This window comes from Eumetopias jubatus, unplaced genomic scaffold (genome assembly GCF_037043125.1).
Source record: "Eumetopias jubatus isolate StellerSeaLion01/CBP00866 unplaced genomic scaffold, mEumJub1_p1.0 scaffold_10, whole genome shotgun sequence".
Taxonomy (NCBI): domain Eukaryota; kingdom Metazoa; phylum Chordata; class Mammalia; order Carnivora; family Otariidae; genus Eumetopias; species Eumetopias jubatus.
The window spans coordinates 115,140,116-115,160,660 of record NW_028274816.1 but is presented as its reverse complement, the minus strand read 5'-3'; the positions used below and the strand labels follow the sequence as shown (position 1 = coordinate 115,160,660).

The 20,545-nt window shown below is 42.8% G+C and overlaps 1 protein-coding gene across 1 annotated transcript in view; it reads left to right on the top strand.

Annotated features, from left to right (window-relative positions):
* TEX14 (testis expressed 14, intercellular bridge forming factor) overlaps positions 1 to 20,545 on the top strand; it is an 86,063-nt gene that overhangs the window by 47,774 nt on the left and 17,744 nt on the right. The window contains exons 10-21 of the mRNA XM_028109397.2: positions 522 to 673; positions 1,786 to 1,976; positions 2,747 to 2,897; positions 4,061 to 4,971; positions 7,568 to 7,674; positions 9,893 to 10,018; positions 10,216 to 10,304; positions 11,364 to 11,645; positions 12,502 to 12,602; positions 14,301 to 14,420; positions 16,088 to 16,154; positions 18,984 to 19,065. Coding sequence (XP_027965198.2) covers positions 522 to 673; positions 1,786 to 1,976; positions 2,747 to 2,897; positions 4,061 to 4,971; positions 7,568 to 7,674; positions 9,893 to 10,018; positions 10,216 to 10,304; positions 11,364 to 11,645; positions 12,502 to 12,602; positions 14,301 to 14,420; positions 16,088 to 16,154; positions 18,984 to 19,065 — 2,379 coding nt within the window. The remainder of the gene's footprint in view (positions 1 to 521; positions 674 to 1,785; positions 1,977 to 2,746; positions 2,898 to 4,060; positions 4,972 to 7,567; positions 7,675 to 9,892; positions 10,019 to 10,215; positions 10,305 to 11,363; positions 11,646 to 12,501; positions 12,603 to 14,300; positions 14,421 to 16,087; positions 16,155 to 18,983; positions 19,066 to 20,545) is intronic.

Here is a 20,545-nt window from a genome sequence, read left to right as displayed (position 1 = left end):
AGAGATAAGGTGCCTCTTCTCATGGAGTTGACTCTAGCAGAGGGGAGAAGAAAGCAAGCAGTAAATAAATGAACAAACCTTCAGAAAATAAGTGCTCTGAAGCCAATAAAATAGGACTATAGGTGATCAGGGAGAGCCTCTCTGAGGAGGTAATTTTTGAGCTAATACCTTTGATACAAGAAGCAGCCAGTCACCCTGGGATCTCTGGGTAAAGCATGCCATGCAGAAGAAGCCAGTTTGCAGTGCAAAGACCTGAAGTGGTGACACGTATTGGAGAAACTCACAGCGGGCCCCCGTGACTTGAGTGAATGAGCAAGAGAGAACAGTCAGATGCGGTGGAGGGTGGGCAGGGCCCACTCTGGTAGATTGGAACAGCAGGCCTTGAGGGTTAGCTCAGTGTCTAGCTGGGTTTCTAGAACCTCAAGGAGGTTGCCAGTCTTCAGAGGCAGATGTTTCACAAATGTACGATGTTCACAATGATCCTTTAAGACATGAACCTGACCTTGTGTTTCCTTCTGTAGCCAGGATGGACGTATACACAGGGACCTGACTCGAGTGCCCCTCCCAACCCAGCTGTACAACTGGGCTGCCCCAGAGGTGATCTTACAGAAGGCAGCAACAGTGAAGTCGGATGTTTACAGCTTTTCTATGATCATACAGGAGATTTTAACAGGTAGATCCAAGAGCACATTGACTGTGACCAGAGTCTCTACTCTTAGGTTGGATTTTTTTTCCCTTAAGAGTTACTTAGTTTTATGAAAATGCAGACATAGAAAATCTCTTCAAGGAAACTTCTTTGTGCTTATAGAAGATATGAGATGATCTCCCAGAAGTCATTTTCTTTTAACCTGTTCTTTGAACCTTAGCAAAGCCCACTTACCATCCTGTCAAAGGTAATGCATTTAACCCAAGCAAAGTTTTTGAACTGAGTATTGCTGTCAGTGCTTAGGGGTCTCTGTGAGATGCCCCTTAAGAACTTGTAAATGAGGGCTGCCTGGGTGGCTCAGTTGGTTCAGCTTAGGTCATGATCAGGGGTCCCGCGATCAAGCCCTGCATTTGGCAATATCCCTGCTCAGTGGGGAGTCGGCTTCTGCCTCTGCCCCTCCCCCTGCTCGTGCTCTGTCTCTCTCTCTCATTCTTTATCCCTCAAATAAATAAAATCTTTTAAAAAAATTAAAAAAAAAGAACTTGTAAATGAGGGGAAAAGACTGGCCTTGGAGAAGTAAACTATGAAATCAAACAAACCTAGGGTTTAGTGTGTATATAAGCAGTGTCATTTGAAAGATGTGGAAACCTTTCCAAACCTGCAAGAGCCTAGTGTGAAGGAAGTGATCACATATCTGAAGACACGATCTTTGAGGAGAGGGGAAACACACATACACACATAACAGTAAAACCACATTCACTGAGGGGGTAAGTGAGAGTCCCTTCCCACTTAGCATAGTTTATAGTCTGAGAGGCAAAACCACACCTTCCATGAGAGGAATGCCCTGGGCTACGGATCCTAAAGCCATGAAACATTCGCTGTGGTGCTCAGGTCCGCCAGCAGGGGGTCCACGCGCACATGATTCTGACACTCTTCTGCAGCAGGGATTTCCCTCTTAAATGGGTAAAGTGGCTTCTCGTTTATATGATTGGACTTCCAGATAGTTTTTTCTATAAAGAGAAATTAATATTTAAAGGGATTGAGTGACTTGACTAAGGTTACCCAATTTTACCTGATTTCTTTTTTTTTTAAACATAATTTCTTAATGCTATTCTTTCCTATGACTTTTTCCTTAACAGATAACATACCCTGGAATGGTTTAGATGGCTCACTTATCAAAGAAACCATAGTCTTGGGAAATTATTTAGAAGCTGATGTCAGGCTTCCAAAGCCTTACTATGATATTGTTAAGTCAGGCATTCAGGTCAAGCAGAAAGACCGAACTATGAACCTTCAAGATATCCGGTACATTCTGAAGAATGACTTAAAGGTAAGCTCTGAAGCTGTTAGTTTATTTCAGCTTACTCATCACAGTGGTGTAGGGGGCTTAGAGACCAGGAAGAAGCTAGAGATCAAGTTGTAAGAAATTTTGAAAATCCTCATTTCATCACTCTCTTTCTGGGCTCCCAAGAAAAGGAACTCCAAGCTGCTTCACTTGGTGGGAGCAGCAGGGAATTGATGAAGGAAGCTGGGGAAGGTCGGCACATAGAGGGGCATAGGCACACAATGCGATTCAGTGACTGGGAGCTATTGTTATTATTTAATTTAATTTGATTTAATTTAATTTTTAAGAAATTTATTTGAGAGAGAGAGAATAAGAGAGAGAGAGAACACAAGCGGAGGGGGCAGAGGGAGACAAGCAGATTCTCCTCTGAGCAGGGAGCCCAACATGGGGCTTGGTCCCAGGACTCCAGGATCATGACCTGAGCCGAAGGCAAATGCTTAACTGACTGAGCCATCCAGACATCCCTATTGTTATTATTTTAAAAATATTGGTAATAACAGTGAATTAGCTAATTTGGGTTATAGTCAGTCTGCCCAACAGGAGGAAGAAAGATTTATTTGATAACTAGATCTGTTTCAAAAACATCAGTGACAGGGCACCTGGCTGGTTCAGTTGGAAGAGCATGAGATTCTTGATCTCAGAGTTATGAGTTTGAGACCCACATTGGGTATAGAGATTACTTAAATTTAATAAAAAAAACCAGCGACACTCAAATGGTTATAAATATGTCCTTAATGATATTTCCCTTGTTGAAGGATTTTCTTGGAACCCAGAGAACTCAGCCAACTGAGAGCCTCAAGGTGCAGAAATATGAACTCCATCCTGATGTCAATGTCTATCTAGGACTGACCTCAGAACATCTGAAAGAGACCCCTAACTTGGAAATAAAAGAGCTAAAGGAAATGGGTATGGCCTTAACCCACAGGTTAAGCATTATTTGACATGAATGTTTTAGGAGAGTTGCAAGCTACAACTAATCAACTCCTCCAAACTGTACATGTCACTTACACTTGGAAATGGTGGATGCCTTAGGAAAAAAAATCAAGATTCTTTGAAATTACTAAGTTAAGTTTTTTTGGCTCCATTTGCACCTTGGTTGGATCCACACCTTAGCAGTAACAACTAGTTTATTTCTAGCATTATTATTCTTAGGAATTGATTTAATTGCTTCCCAAATAAAAATGGTGATTTTAAAATTCAAAACTATTATCTGTTCATTATAGAAAACTTGAAATCATACAGAGAAGAAAATTACCATTTTAATTCTGCCACTTAGAAATAATTTATTAATATTTTGGTGTTTCCCTCCAACCTTTTCCTATAGCCGTGTACAGCTTTTTAGTACATTTAGAAATCTTAGAATTCAGAGCTAAAAAGGACCTTGCAATCATCCAGTTTAATATCCTCATATTCCAGATGAGAAAACTAAGGGCTTACTTAGGACTCCAGAGCTTATTACAGAGCTGGAATCCAGGCCAAGTGACCATTCTCTCTCTGTCTCTTTGGATAGGTCTGGAAGCCTCCAGAATGGCATCTCATTACTTTGGCTCCTCCATCCTGTTCTCTGCAAGCTATACACCATCAACAGGGGTGATGGGTGGTCAGTTCTGGGGTTATTTTTTGAATTATCATTCTTCCCGTGATGCAGGGCTACTTTTATCAGATACTCACCTAGAGCATAACTTTAACTGACATGAATATTCAAACTCCTTTGTATGTAAAAAGAAGCTATGAATTTAGTCCTTGAGATTTAGGGGTCTGTAATTTCCATGTCCTGAGAGTTATGTGTGTTTTGAACACACTATAACTTAAGCTTAGAACATTTTCCCCAGGATTTGATCTCTCCTCAATTTTCTACCTCAACTCATGTCAAAATGGAAATTTTTATCTGTTAGAAATACCTTGCACCCTCTGTGAGTGTATCTGGTAGTCTTCCACACCTGTGAAGGGAATGGGGAAATAAAAAGATGCTTTCTCTATTCTCACACCACTTGAGCAACATGGCAAGGCTGCTTAGCTGCTGCATGTGATCACTTTAATCAGTTGTATGTTGCCATTCTTCCCAACAGGGAGTCGGCTTCATTCACCCAGGGGTCCCCCTTCTCCCACCGAGAAAGCAATACCAGATCCTCAAGTCCTAGATCCAAGTATGATGGCCAAGGAGACTCAGAACCAAGACGCTGCTTCACCTGCTGGCTCTGTGGCGGAAGAGGCCAGGAGCCCCAGCCCAGGTCGAGCAAGCCTCTGTAGCTTCGAAATCAATGAAATCTACTCGGGCTGCCTGGACAGGGGAGATGACAAAGAGAAGGAGCCTCCAGGAGCCGGTTCATCCTTTGAGGGGGCTAGACCAAGCCAGGTAGATGAACTGAAGTCCATGGAAGAAGAGCTGGAAAAGATGGAGAGAGAGGCGTGCTGTTTTTGTGATGAGGACGAGAGCTCTTCAGAAGCTAGCACAGAGCTCTCCTTTGAAGACTGGGATTGGCAAAATGGTTCTCTTAGTTCACCTGGCCTGCCCGAGCCAGCCAGAGAAGCCAAGGGCAATGTGAGCAATAGGTGCATGACCGAGGAGTACATCAGTAAGTGTGTGCTGAATCTAAAGATTTCACAGACATTAATGCACCAGAATGCCGATTTGCTTAGGAATATCCAACAGAAAATCGATAAGCTTGAGATGATACAGAGGGAGCAGGAGGAGTGCAGGTCTTTGTGGGCTTCTTCAAGAGAGTTCGCAAACATCTATGACTCCCCTTTATCCTTGGGCCCCCCAGCTTCCAGCTATGTACCTCCTGTCAGGCAGCTTCCGGGCCAGCAGCTGGACACCAGTGGCAATTGCCTAACCCTGACAAGGTCTTCCATAGCGAGAGACTTCGAAGGGGGACATTTTGGCAAAAGGTCCAGGAAAAGAAGTGGCTGTGGCTGGAAACCTGTCACCCAAGTCTCTGAAGAAAGCACTGGAGATGAGTCAGAGAAGAGCCATCAGGTACAGCTAAGAAGTGGGAGGCAGGGCCGCATGAGCAGGATCTGGAACATGGTTCAGCATTGCCCTTAACCCCTGTGCAAGGACTCACATAAATACAACCAACTCATAGTGGGGTCCTCTTGACTTTGGGAAATAAGGCCTCTATGATGGGATTCTAAGGTAGACACTCTTTATCTCTCATTCCAAACCCAACACACAGCCCATGTTCTTCTTTATAAATCCTGTGTATCAGGCTGGACCATATGAAATGGCTGTTTTATAGGTCAAAATACTCAGGTATTGACAATTTTATATGATTCACTTTACTAAATATGGTATCTTGGGCAGGTATTAATCCCCATTTTCAATTGTTTATTCATTTACTCATTCAGTAAACATTTATAGAGCCAGAGGCTATACAATTAGGCCCTGGGACATGATGATGATTGAGTCACAGGCTCTACTTATGAATAGCTCCAGTGTGGGTTCTGCTTATGAATAGCTCCTTTGGGACCAGGCCTGGTCATCAAAGAAGATACCTCAAAGGAGGTGAGAAGACACCATGGGAGCTGGTCTAGGAGGTGTAGCTGCAGAGTGGCTCCTGCATGAGCTCCTTAAGGGCAGGGCTTGGGTCTTACACATTCTGTGCCCTATCAAGGGTACCTGGCACATAGAAGGTACTCGATAAATGGTCACTGAGGGAATGAATAAATGAATGAATTTGAACAAGCTCACATATAGAGAGCTGGCTGTTTCTTGAATCAGAATTTTAGAGATGGGTCAGCCCCATCATTTTACAGAGTGTGAAGCTCAAGGTCAAAGACTTAAACTTTCTGAAGTCCAGGTGTTACCGAGATGATGTTGGGTTAGGAGAGGTCAGCCCCATTGGAAGAAGGATTTTGTTACTGAAGTTATTTAGAATTGCTGGCCTATGGTGATAAAAAGCTGGTCAGCTTTTAGTGGGTTTTATTATAGTTTTAAAATTCTCCACCTCTAGTGCATCCCTTTATTGCCTGCAAAGGGCAGACAACTCCCACCACCCACACCCCTTACTAAGCCACCGCCGAGGTCCACAGCTGGTTAGGGGCAGGTTTCTTCACTCCTAGTCTGGTGTTCTTTCACTGTACCCTGCTGAGTTTCAGTGAGAATGCAGTCCTCACTTGAAACATTTGGAAAAGCATTGGCATTTGTTTTTGTATAAAGAGAAGGCAAAATGAATTTACTTAGACTCTAATGTTTCTGTTTCTGTTGGAAATTCAGATTTGCTAGAAAACTATTAGAAATAACTCTTCTTGTATATTATGTTTTGGTTATCTATTGCTGTGTAGTAACAACAACAACAAAACCCCAAATTTAGTGATAACAGTGATTTATTTTTCACAATTCTGTGGGTCAGGAATATGTTAGGGCTAACCAGGATGATTCTTTCACTCCATGTAGCATGGGCTGGGATCACTCCCTAGACCGTATTCAGCTGGAGGCTGAGCTGGGCAAGAAGGTCCAAGGCCTCATTTTTTGCCTGGTGCCCGGGGTCATTCCTTTAATTTCTCAGTTCCTAAATTTTTAATCGTGCCAAATGAAAACATTACAAACTTCCCATTATTCTAAATATCTATTTTGAATATATTTCTTAGTATATTCTAATCTTTCCTTGGTGACCATGACATCTTTCAGAGCATGTGTTATTTATGCTCCATGATAAAGTTGTTGTCTTCAGCCCCTGCTAAGGAATCTTTGCCTCCATGCAAAGGCCTCTGGAGCTCATACTTCAGGGAGCTTATGACCATTTTTATGCATCCTCTCACCTTTGGGCATCTTGCTGCCATCCCAGTGCACCACATTTGTTGCCTTAACTTGCTGCAGGTTAGGAAATATAATGAACTAAGTTTGTTAAAAATAGAATAAACAGATCCAGAATTTTCTCTTTGGAATAAAATATATGGGCTTTAATTTAATTTACTTCTATTTCCAAAGTGTTGTAGCTTTTATTTTATTGTGTCTTATTTTCATAGCATCCTCACTGGTGGATTCAGGTAGATACTATTTTCCCTGTTTTATGGATGAGGAAGCTGAAGCAAAATACTCTCTTAGGTTATTCTGAGTAAGGATTAGACTAGAACCCAGGGCCCAAGGTTCTTGCCACAAAGCTTGCTGCCTTAATATAGGGGAAAGTTACTGGACTTTTTTAAAAAAGATTTTATTTATTTGACAGAGCACAAGCAGGGGGAGCGGGAGAGGGAGATGCAGGCTCCCCACTGAGCAGGGAGCCTGAAACGGGGCTCCGTCCTAGGACTACAGGGTCATTACCTGAGCCACAGGCAGACACTTAACCACTGAGCCACCCAGGCACCTGAAAGTTATTGGATTTTTGAAGTCCTCTTTGTCTGCTCATTCTTCACTTGCTCCCAGTCTGGACTGGGTTTCTGGGGACTAGCATTTCTCTATAAAGACCTCCAGCCAAGAGATGAGTTACTAGATATGAAATATGCAAAAGGAAATCGTCTTAGTAGGTCTGGTTATTTCTGCACATTTAGTAAGAATGACTTGAAAAATAGAATGTGAGAGTGAAGAGGAATTCCTTCATCAAAGCACTGAAACATGTTTACTGCTTTTTAAGCTGCCAACTTTTTGTGGACCTGGAAAACAGAGCACAGGTGAACAGTCACAGCCCATTCAAGGAGCCAAGTGCAGTTTGGAAAGAAACAGGAGCCCAAATACCAGTAGGTGGGTTAACATTTTGTTCTTTGTGTCACCATGCCTTTAGACTCCCATGTGACCCCAAAGCCACTTAATGATCCTCAGGTGTCTTGTGACAAAGAGACTGTGAGTGATGAAGAATACTAACACAGAAACAGATCTTGGCAGGTTTTCTCCTTCAGGTGAGCATAAAGAGCCACGTAACAGAAACCTGTAGGAGAAGACATCGAAGGTAAAGTAGCTGGCAGGTTAATCACACAGAACACATCCTTTAAAAGCAAAGCACCTTGCCTTTCCAAAGCTGGCCAGATTGTTTTTCTTATAAAAAGAAATGCCAGGTATACCATTTGTCAAGTGCTCCAGAAACCAAACTATTTGGAAACTAGGGTTGTTCAAAATAAGCATCCCTGACTCCAGAGCAGGGGTTGAATAGTTTAACTGTTACCATGCAGCCTCTGATTTCCATCCAGATCAATGAAATGAATTGGCTTCAGCACAGATCATAGGAAGGAGAGCATATGTGTACACTGACTTTTTAAGAATTTAGGTAAAACAAATTTTATTTTGCATAGGGGCAATTATTAAAGGTGTTTTGAGATAGACTAGCCTATCAATTTCGGCTTTCCTTTTTTGTGTTTAAATGGTAGCTTTAATCCATGGCTTTGAAGTCAGTTCTCCTGGAAAAAAGTAACTTTTTGCTTTTCTCCCAGTGGTGACTGAGACTAATGACAAGAGTTCGCTGTTCTTTTCACGTTGGTAAATGTGTTCACTAGGGAGAATCAGAGAAAATGCCCAGACATTTTAGTTCAGTGTATTTTACCTTTACAAAGGGAATTATTGGAGAACCAACTAACTGGCATCAAAGGGGTTAGAGCTCACATTATTGAGAGAGGCAGATGGGGTGATAGTATATTAGATGACAAAGCAAAGCCATAGTTGTGGCCTCTGCTACACCCATTCACCCTGTTTCCCCAAAAGAACAAAAGACAGACCAAAGAAAAGTTTGACATTTTGCTACCAATCCATCTAATCTTTATGTATGCTTTAAAAGATATAATTATATGCATATAGCTACATTTATTTATTTATAAGTAGGCTCCACACCCATTGTGGAGCCCAACTCAGGGCTTGAGCTCACAACCCTGAGATCAAGACCTGAGCTGAGAGCGAGAATCAGACACTTAACCAACTGAGTCACCTAGGCGCCCCCATATAGGCACTTTTATATCCTGGTTTTTCATCTTACTTTAAAACAAGAGCATTATCCCACATTATTAAAAAACATCCGGTGGCGCCTGACTGGCTCAGTTGAAAGAGTATGCCACTCTTGATCTCAGGGTTGTGAGTTTGAGCCCCATGTTGGGTATAAAGATTACTTAAATAAATAAAGATTTAAAAAAAGAAAACATCCTGTAAATTTGAACTTGTTGGATGTCCCCCATTGTTGCGTTTTAGGTTGTTTCATGCTTTTATCCTTTGAATAGGGCCTCAGTGACTTGTCAGTGCTACTTTTTCGGCACTTTGGATTTTGTCCTTGATGGATTGCTGGAAGCAGAGTTAGTGGGTCAAAGGGTTTAAACATTTTAAAGATACTTGATAGCTGCTGCCAAATTGCTCTTTAAAGAAGCCAGTCAGATCTGACCTTTCCAGGTCAGCAGTCTCTCTATGTTCTGGTCCAGTGGGGAAGTGGGGTGTTCAAGATAAGGAGGAATTCGTACATATGCCACAGGTCACATATTTTTGAGGAGTTACTTTAATAGATGATAAGATATATATATGATCATGGATATGTGGAGGAAGAAGGATTCCCTTGTTTTTCAGATGAGGAAACTTGGTCCAGAGAGATTGAAGTATGCCAAAGGCAGGCAGCTGGTTAGTGGCAGGTAGGGTCTAGAACTTAGTGAGACTAGGCTGAAGAACTCTGAATGTTCTTCAGGCTTGCTGGTGCCTTAAGGCCATGTTTGCAAATATTAGTTATTGTGCTCTCACTGATACACAGGTGCGCCTGTTACCGGAGAATTCTGTTCAAAGGGTAGGAACAGTTAACCATCACCTGTGTTCTGTGGTATTGTTAGGGTGGGGGGCTCTGCTAAGGCTCAGAAGTCTGTCTGGTGAAACTGGGTTTCAATTGTGGGTTTCTTCCTGTGAAAATTTCTCAAGAGTACTTTTAGAATCATGAAATCTGATCTTGGAAACTGAAAAAAATACCTGAGAGGTCTTCTAACCCAGTCCTTTCATTTCTTAGCCAGGGAAGGCCTAAAGAGTCCAGTGCCCGAACCAAGCTGACTCAACTTACTAGTGCACTTGTCACTGTGTCAAGCCACCCCAAGGGACCTCCGGTGTCATCTGGCCCTGGCTGGGGCTCTACTAGGTAGGCTTGAGTGGTCTGAACGTTGGGAGTCTGCCGCCCTCTGGTGGTAGGCAGGAGTCAGTGCAGTCCCAGGAATGGCTCTGAGTAGGGGTTGGTCCTCTGGGTGGGCTGGAGGGCTCGGGCTTGTGTCAGGAACTTGAGCAAACTGTTGTATTTGTGCCACCCTGCTCCCCTTCCCCCAAACCTATGTAATTTAGGATCAGTATGGAGTCCGTCTCTTCTGAAATCTGTAACGCAAAGTCAAGAAATAATGAAGATGATGGAGAGGTATACTTAAAATGGAAAAGTGAGTAAAGAGTCATAGGTTCTGTTGGGCCAAATGAAATTTAAAGTATATTTCTAACCTGGTTGTTATCTCTAAGTACACAGCCTGTATTGCACCAGCCTCCCACATTCTTTTCTTCAGTTTAAAAGCAAGGCCTTTCTGATTACAAATTGCAGAAAGGAAATGCTTTTATCTTTCTTCTTCTTTTTTTTTTTTGTTTACCTCTTAGTCAGGAAAGATAAGCTTTTATTAAGATGGGTCTTTTTACATTGTTTAAATGAACATGTTTTGTGTTACTAGTCCAAAGAAAAGAGACTGTCAAGCTTGCCACTGTGTATACTGTACTGTTCAGTGATTTATTTTTCTGGGAAAAACTTTTTTCATTTCTAGACTTTATAGGAAATATTTCCATTATATATATATATATATATGAATATTTATAACAAGTGTAGCAAAACAATACACAGTAGAATTTTAATGTGTAAAAAGTAGAGAGTATGTATACTCTCTATACAAAAAGTATACAAAAGTATACTTTTGTATATCCTGTGGGCATTTCCTTTTGTATCAGTTTTATAAGCTTAAAAGGATACAGTGTGTATGTTTTTTAATACTTATGTTAAATGACATTAGCAAAAGTATAGAACATTTGGAATGAGGACATGCCCATGCAGATATACATATAAAAATACACACACACACACACACCCATAATATGAGCTCTGTCTAGTCTAGAGAGGCTAGACAAACTTAAATAGAATCCTTTCCATTAGTCTCTACAGACTGGGGCCTGCAGATGTTATTTTCTTATAAAATCTTCACAGCAAGAAGGTCTATCTACAAGTTCTCTGCTACCTTCCATTGCAAAATTCAGAAATGAACTGAAATTCTGTCCTCCCCTCTGTTATCAGTTCTCTTCTCTCTTCCCCTTCAAGCCAAACAGGGCAAGCTAAGGATGATGCAATTCTAAAAAGGCAACTATTGTGACAATATGAGCTCTAAAATATTATATAGCTCTTTTTTGCTTTTGTTTCCAATGTTCAGAGTTCTGTTGTAAATGCTGCTTTCCCTTCTGTTCAGTGGAGGTGAAAGATATGGCAGAGAGAGCAGCTACTGGGCAGCTGCTGGTACCACCTTGGCATCCTCAGAGATGTGTGACTTCAGAGGGTGAGGCGAAGAATGAGCCTGACCCCCTGCTGCAGCCCCTGCTGAGGGACCCTGAGAAAGTGGGCTGGCAGTGCACTGTAGAGTATCCCATGAAAAATGATGAGCCAGGAGGAAATGGCAAGTGTGACAAAATGGACAACGGTGACTGTGACAGTGACCAGCATGGCAGACAGCCTGGGCCTCGAAGCTGCACCAGTAAGTTCAGTTGGAGGAATTGGGATAGGTGAGCTCTATCAAGTTATTAGCTCTCAAAAATAAGTAAGCCTCCTGGCATATTTCCTTTGCTTGGTCATCTCTCCTTTCCCTTCTCTCTGGGAACCCTGAGTTGCAGGGAAAAGCAGCATACCCTTCTGATTCCACTGTCCTTCCTGAAGGTAAAGAAATCCAAAGATTCGTGAGTTTTTCTGTTACTGGAGCAGACCCGTTTGCTCAAAGGAAGTAAAATAATCTCCATACAGTGACCCTGTTCCTGGCTCTAACCTGGCAGGGAAATGAACCTTTCTTACCTGAGTACTGTGGTAGATGGCCATTCCCTACTGCCCACTTCCTTGCATTGCATTTTAAGCCAGAAAAACTCCACTGGCTCCCAGAGATTCTGTGCCAGAAGAATCTAGAGATAAATGGCATTGACTGTCATCACTTTATAGATTTTTAGGTTAAAACTGAAGACCATGTAGTTCCACTTGGTAATTTGCTTGCAAGCAGGGCATGGAATATTATTTCACAGTTGTTTACAAATCAAAGAAAGATGCATCTAAAATCATCACTTATCTTAGAAAATCTACTGGCTTGGGCTCTTCTAGTTTTTAGAATCTGTTCCTTTTCAAGCATTGATCTTGAGTGGGTGGGCAAAAGGATGATGATACAGGACAGGGTGTTGGGGCCAGGCCAAATTAACAGTCTCCATTCTCTGGACTGAACCCCACAAATGGGACATGGCCACCCTCGGCAGAGTAGTCACACATCTCTCCTCTCACTCCACTCTTCTCCCCTTCCATGCCATCTAAATACCACTGAATGACTATGGCCCTGGTTGTGTTAAAATCATTAGGTATCAGGCACCTGTCTCCCAGAAAAAATGAGCAGCCAGAGCATAGTGAAGTCTTTCAAGCAAGTACTGATGCGTCTGTGGTCATTGAGAAATCTTACAGCGTAAGTAATATGGCCTGCAGAGCCAGGTTGGATCCAAGGACCTAATAAAGTAGAACTGAGTTGTTATGTATTATGCCGGTGAATTAATATCTGTAGTAGTTCATTTTTGTTGGAGTATGTGCTCTCAAGTCTCTGACATGAATGAAGAAGTCTTTCTTCCCTGCCTAAATACTTTTTGAGTCAGTTCAACTCAAAGCACTGTGTATCTTGGAGCTTGTGCAGAACACAGACAAGTGTCAGATTCAGGAAGCCCTTGAGCTTCTTGTCTAGTTGGATAGATAAGACCAACTCTGGAAGCGCAATGTGAGGTGAGGTATCAAAGCTTGTGGTCCAGCAGGTGACTGATTGGAGTAGGAAGAACAAGGCCAGGGTTGTGATGAGAGTGCCTTCACCTAGAATGTCCTCTAAGACCCAAATTCACCTCTCAGCGGAAGGCACGTGTTCACGTCTGACAACTGCACCTCAGCAGGATCAGTGCATTGAGGCTACAGCCCTGAAGCATGCAGTTGGGCCACAGTCCAGTCAGGCTAAGGAACCAGAATTTTTTATCATTATGATATGAGTACATAATCACTTAAAGAATATAAACAGCAACTGAAAATGAAATAATATAAAAATACAATTGTGATAACATTTAAGGTCTTTCAACGAACATACTGTTGTATTTAATCATAGCACAGAAACCACTCACAAGGACGATTTAAGACAATTTATTCTTTTTCTCACATGGGGGCTGGAAGGATAGGCCCTGTTAAGCATACTGGCTTGGCTGGAGAAGCAGGTCTGTCAGGGAAGTGGGGAGATATGTGAGGCCAGGCTTATCTAAGAAGTTTCAATCTGATATGAGAGGTAAAGGGGAGCAGCTGCTACGCATGAGGGAAGAGAAGTGTGTGGCGGAAGCGGCATCCAAGGAAATAAATCAGAAAACCTCTGCCAAGAGATGACTGAAGGCGTGGAGAGGAGTTAGTTGCCTGCCATGTGGGGACCAGGGCCTGAACATGGAAAAATGAGCAGAAAAGGAAGGGGGGAAACAGAGATGCTAAAGAAATCACTGGTACTTTTGAGTTTTATTTTTATTATTGAGATTGCATTGCTGTTTTTTTCAAAAGATTTATTTATTTGAGAGAGAGAGCACGTGCACAAGCTGGTGTGAGCAGGGGCAGAGGGAGAGGGAAAGAGAGAATCCTCAAGCAGACTACCCCCTGAGATCGAGACCTGAGCCAAAATCTAGAGTCAGACGCTTATCTGACTGAGTCACCAGGTGCCCCTGCATTGCCATTTTTAACATCATGTTCCTTCACTTGCTTTTAAACCGTAGCACCCACGGGACTCCTCAGTCTGGAGGACGAAGCATCTGTGGCTGTTCAAGCTCAGTCCCAGCTTGAGTTGTCTAGGGCCTTTCTTCTTAGAATTTCAGAGCAGAAAAGTCGCCCAACTCCCTCCCCCTTCATTGTACAGATGAGGATGATGAGTCTCAGGACTGTCATTTGCCTCACTTGCTGCAGGGGATTCATAGCTCACTGTGGGGAAGGAGGGCAGAGGCAGGTGTGCAAGCAGGTAGGGAGGGCTGGCTCAGGGAGTGTCACCCTGACTGCTGGGTAATGTTAGATAACCCCATTATTAACACTGCATGCAACTATAAAGGGATTTGTTTATAATGAACACCTACCTAAAAGTGATTTCCTCCATTATTAATAGGATCAGTCTGTGCGATCAACTTGTTCACCAGAATCTTCTGAGGTCATAACAGATGAATTTTTAACTCCAGACCATGAATATTTTTATTCCTCAACTGCTCAAGAAAACTTAGCTCTAGAGGTAAAAACCACTGTTTAGGGTAAAGTACTTTTCAGCTTTCTCTATTGCCTTCATTCTTTTAAATTATTTTTATTGAGAAAAAATAGCTTACATATAAAAGTATATAATGTTGACTTAGCAGTGTTTTCATGTTTTGAAAAGACATCTGAAAAATAAGATATTTGAGAATGGAAGGTCATATGCAGTTTCTCCCAAAACTGTGATTTGTGCATTTGTACAGTACTTAGTACTTTTTTTTGAAACACTTTTCATGTTACATAATTCACATATTCTTCCTGTGGAGAAGAGAAGAAGGCCTGCTGTTTTTCCTCTGTGTGAAGAAGTGATGATCCACACATGCAGGGAATTAGCCCTGGCCTGCCAGCCTTCAGTGGGGGGAGAGCTGGGCCCAGAGGCCAGGGCTCAGCATGAGTATGATGCTGGGCAGTGCATGGGGCTTTCTTGGGAACCTGGCCAGCTTTGGCAAGCATCCATTTGTACAGAGTATTTTCATTTGTAAAATGAAACTGTTTGGATGTTCTTATTTATTTATATAATTTCTGCCTCATCTTCCTACTAACCTACCACCTTTTTTGGACCTTTTACCAATATGGAAGGTGGGGTGGAGGAAAAGGGGATTGATTGTATGTCTCAAACACAACCTTTGACTGACAAGAATTCAGTGATGCAACAAAAGCATCATTTCCACTATTCTGCACTTCTGATAACTCAGAGCAGTTTTTCATTATTAATCCTTCAGCTGTTCTTGATTTTACTGTGAGCAGACTGGGACGTAAGAAAATCTTTAATAAAAAGCTACAAAATACATATATACACAATGTACATATGTATACATACATACATATATGTGTGTGTGTATATACATACATAAAGTGTAACATAGAGAAAAGTACACAGCTCTTATGTGTGCAGCTCATGGACTTGCACAAACTAAACACATTCATGTAACCGGTACCCAGATCAGGAAGCAGTCCTCCAGAAGGCCCCCCCGCCAGGCCTCCTCCCAGTCACTGTACCCTCTCAAAGGAACCAGTATTCTGACTTCTCACTCCAGAAAGTAACTTTGCAGTCTGGGCCATTTTTCCAACCTTCTTTGACTTTTCTTTTTCCCTTAATGTTATTTATTTATTTATTTAAAGATCTTACTCATTTATTTGAGAGAGAGAGAGAGAAAGAGAGAGAGCGCGCACGTGTGCACACACAAGCGGGGCGGGGGAGGGGCAGAGGCAGAGGGAGAAGCAGACTCCCGGCTGAGCAGGGAGCCTGATTGTGGGGCTCCATCCCAGGACCCTGGGATCATGACCTGAGCCAAAGGCAGATACTTAACCGACTGAGCCACCCAGGCGTCCCCCAAACTTCTTTGGCTTTTCTGATGAAGGTCCTAAGAATCAAAACATCTTTGTTGGAAGGTTGGGGAGAGGTGGGGATAATAACATAAAGAAGGGAAAAGTCACACAATTCCTCCTCACAGCAGGAGGCAGGGGAGGGCTTGTTGAGGGGGGACATAAAGTACAAATGATCCTTAATGTCTCTGAAACAGGTTTGTTCTTTTTCTATCAAAGATAGATTTTCAAGGTTTAAGAACATCAAGAAATTCTCCCTCTACCTTTGGATTATACGTTGGCCTCCAGTGACCCTTCTTCCTTTGCTCTTTTATTCTTTTGTAGACCTCAAGCCCCATAGAAGAGGACTTTGAAGGAATACAAGATGCATTTGCCCAACTTCCAGGCTCTGGTAATAAGCTCTTAAGGCAGATTCCTTTTCACTTGCCTTCACTTTCTGTTGGATGAAAGATCTGTAGAGCTGGAACAGTTCTTAGAGATAATCTCCTCCAGGCCTTTGATTCTGCAGATGAGGGAACCTAGGCTCAGGGATTTCCCTTCATTAGAATGAATCTCCTGCCCCTCTCACCAGCCTCCTGACAGCCGCATATCATATTTGTCCTCACCTTGCATTCTTAGAGCATATGTTTAGTGGTTGCTCTGCTGCTCCCCCTCTTCCCCCCTTCCCCCTCCTCCTCCTCCTCTCCTTTCTTCTTCTTCTTCTTCCTCTTCCTCCTCTTCCTCTTCTTCTTCCTCTTCCTCCTCTTCCTCTTCTTCTTCCTCTTCTTCCTCTTCCTCTTCCTCTTCTTCCTCTTATTCTTCATCTTATTCCTCTTCCTCTTCTTCTTTCCTCCTCTAGTCTTTCATTAGATTTCTGACCCCTTCGTGGCACATTGCAGGTGCTTGTTCATCTTCACTGAGCTGACTTGAGGGATTTGCCCAGGCCATACAACTGGTTTTTGACACAACAAAAACTAGAACTTGCTCTTCATGTCCTTCTCCACCCCAAAAGGCATTTTCCTTTGCTTGCCTAGCATCTTGGCAAAGAGTTAGTAACAGCCAATAGTACACAGTCAACATAACATTCTTGCCTTGGGAGGCCTTGGGTTCTATATAACTCAGCAACTGCTTTCCGTTAACATGGGAAGTTAACCTTGGATCAGCAGCCCGGGTGTGGCACAAGATAAGATATAAGTGAACCACTGGTTCTGATACAGACATTTTAAAAGTTGTGCACTTTTACTCTTTTAAGGTATACAACCATCTATTTTAAAGCCAGAGTTATCCACCTACTGAGCCATGTAGCTGTCTGTGGTCATGTCTCAACATTCTGAACCCAGGCATGGTGGGCTTGGGTTCTGAACTTACTCCCTCCTGCTGCACACTCTGTCTTCTGTCTCTAACCTGATTCATGCCCTGTCACAGCCAAGAGCATTTTTTTAAAAGATTTTATTTATTTATTTGACAGAGAGAGACACAGCGAGAGAGGGAACACAAGCAGGGGGAGTGGGAGAGGGAGAAGCAGGCTTCCCGTGGAGCAGGGAGCCTGATGTGGGGCTCGATCCCAGGACCCTGAGATCATGACCTGAGCCGAAGGCAGACGCTTAACAACTGAGCCACCCAGGTGCCCAGCCAAGAGCATTTTAAGAAGCAATGAACTTTTAAAGATTTTTATTTATTTATTTGTCAGAGAGAGAGCACAAGCAGGGGGAGCAGTAGAGGGAAAGGGAGAAGCAGGCTCCTCACTGAGCAAGGAGCCCGATGTGGGACTCGATCCCGGGACCCTGGGATCATGACCTGAGCCGAAGGCAGACGCTTAACGACTGAGCCACCCAGGCGTCCCAAGAAGCAATGAGCTTTTAGATGAACATTTAAATCCTCAGGACAACATGTATTAAAAGTCCCCAGACCTGGGTCTTGGGTCATCCATTTCTTTCTGTGGAGCCTCCGCCCATGATCATGTTGTATGTGAGCCTGGCCTGCACATAGACATTTCACTTCTGTTTGGAAGAGGGTTGAGTGGGATAGAGAAATTGTGGGGCAGGTAGGTTAGAAACCCAGGGCTAGTTTGATACAAACATCTGAAGTACACGAAGAAACCTCTGATTTCCACTCAGTTCCTGCTTTCGGCCTTTCTCTCCCCCCTTTTCCACTAGGGCTCTGTAATATACCCCTTCCATATCAGGTGATACCACAGGTAACAATTGGACACATGTTGGGTTCCAAGCCCAGTTCTGCCACTGATTTTTTTTTCCCCCTGCATGACCTTGGGCAAGTCATTTCACCCCAAGCCCCACTCTCCCTTTGTATAAAATAAAAGAGAGAGACTCTAAAATCTCTTAAGTGTTCCTCCAGTTCTAATTGTGCTTATTAGGAATTCCTTTATGCTTTCTAGGTGTTTATGCTTTCTAGGTATTTGAAATAGGGTCACGGGAAGAAGAACCCCAATGCTTCTCTACTGATGGGGTTTTAGACCTCCTTGGTACCTGCTAAAGGTGACACTGCTTTGGTGGGCCTCCCCATTGCCCACCAGACCACGTGTTCCTAAGGAATGGCAAGGGGATCATGAGCATTTGCCAAGAGGGCAGGCTGCTCTATCTCTCTCCTTCTCTATAAACCAGAGCAGTATAGTGGTGGGAAAGAAAATAGATAGTGGTCCTGTCTGCCCTGAGGTCTGCAAAGTATCTTATTGAGAACTTCTGGGGAATAACTTCAGACACTTGATGTCAGGGAGAACAGAAGATAGTTGAATTCGTTGTGAACCTCCCCCCCCTCCCCCCCACCCTGCTTTAAATGGAGCCTGATGGCCAAGAGGCCCAGTTAGCACTCTGGGAATGCCCAGCTTAATTGTCTTTTCTATTTGGAATCTTTAGCGAACAAACAGTTCTTGGTTTCAACGCCCCCTGGTGTCTGTTGACAGGAACCAGGTCAGTTTGCCTTCCTGAAAAGACAAAATAACATTTGTCTCCAGAAATAACTGAGTGGTTATAACTGAAAGGCCAGTAAATGGCTTGATTGTATTCTGAGTGTCAGAATGTAGTTACCCCCTTTGAGCAAGGAAAATAAACTTTCAGAGCAAAAACCTTTCCTACAGCACTCAATCCAAACCCAATTAGGAAGCACTTTGTTTATTCAGATTATTTCTTATTCTGGACCAGACCAAGGGAAATCCTAGGGAATGAAAATAATAATCTGAGTTGGCAAAAATTCAGTAAAAAATTCATTTACTTTATTCTTTCAGGTGAAGAAAAGTTCCAAATGAGAAAAAGCCTTGGAAGGAATGCTGAGATTTTGACCAGATCTCAATTCCAAACTATACGAAGGTATGTACTAGTATTTTATTCACAGTTTCAGACTCACAGAAGTAATGTTAAAAGATGATAATACCCCATATTTATATATTGCTTGTCCTCAGATGTTTTAGCCACCATGTCATAAAAATGAGCGTTGGGCACTTAGCTTTCTTGGGACTTGTTCAGTAGGATTGTGAGGGATTGTGAAGAGGAATCATTATCACTATTCAGATCCTGACTCTGCCTTTCCATCCCTGTGACTTTGGTCAGGTTTCTCAACCCCTCTCTTCTATTTCCCTGTTTGTAAAGTAGGAATAAGAATCCTTATGAAGAATATTGACAGAGATTAAAAGTAATAATATAACTCCTGGCATTAATTACAGAGAAATGAAGACTTAATGTTCATATAAAAACACATATATAGGGGCGCCTGGGTGGTACAGTCAGTTGAGCATCCAACTCTTGGTTTCCCCTCGGGTCGTGATCTCTCAGGGTCGTGAGCGTGGAGTCTGCTTGAGATTCTCCCTCTCCCTCTTCCTTTGCCCCTCTTGCTCGTGCTCTCACTCTCTCCCAAAGAAATAAATAAATCTTAAAAAAAGAAATACATACGTGAATATTTATAGCAACTTTATTTTTTTATTTACGTATTTTTGCGATTTTATTTGTAATAAGCAAAAACCGAAACCTAAATGTTGTCCAACAAGTAAATGATTTAACAGACTGGTACATCCATTCTATGGAATATTCCTCAGCAATAAAAAAGAATGAACTATTTTTTTTAAAAGATTTTTTATTTACTTATTTGATAGAGACATAGCGAGAGAGGGAACACAAGCAGGGGGCGTGGGGGAGAGAGAAGCAGGCTTCCCACCGAGCAGGGAGCCCGATGCGGGGCTCAATTCCAGGACCCTGGGATCATGACCTGAGCTGAAAGCAGAAGCTTAACGACTGAGCCACCCAGGTGCCCTGAATGAACTATTGATATATGCAACAACCTGGATATATCTCCAGAGAACTGTGCTGGGTGGAAAGAGCAATCCCCCAAAGTTATTTACTATACGATTCCACTTACATAACATTCTTGAAATTATAAAATTATTTGAGTAGTGTCCAGGGGATAAGGTAGAGGTAGGCACTAGGAGGGAAGTAGACATGCCTATAAAAGGACAGCATGAGGGGCCCCTGGTGGCTCAGTCAGTTAAGCTTCTGCCTTGGGCTTGGATCATGATCCCAGGGTCCTGGGATCAAGCCCCGCATAGGGCTCCCAGCTCAGTGGGGAGTCTGCTTCTCCCTCTGCCCCTCCCCCTGCTTGTGCTTTCTCTCTCTCTCTCTCTCTCTCTCTCTAATAAATAAATAAAATCTTTAAAAAAATAGAAGGGCAGGGGTGCCTGGGTGGCTCAGTTGGTCAAGCAACTGCTTCGGCTCAGGTCATGATCTCAGGGTCCTGGGATCAAGCCCCGCATCGGGCTCCCTGCTCAACAGGAAGCCTGCTTCTCCCTTTCCCACTCCC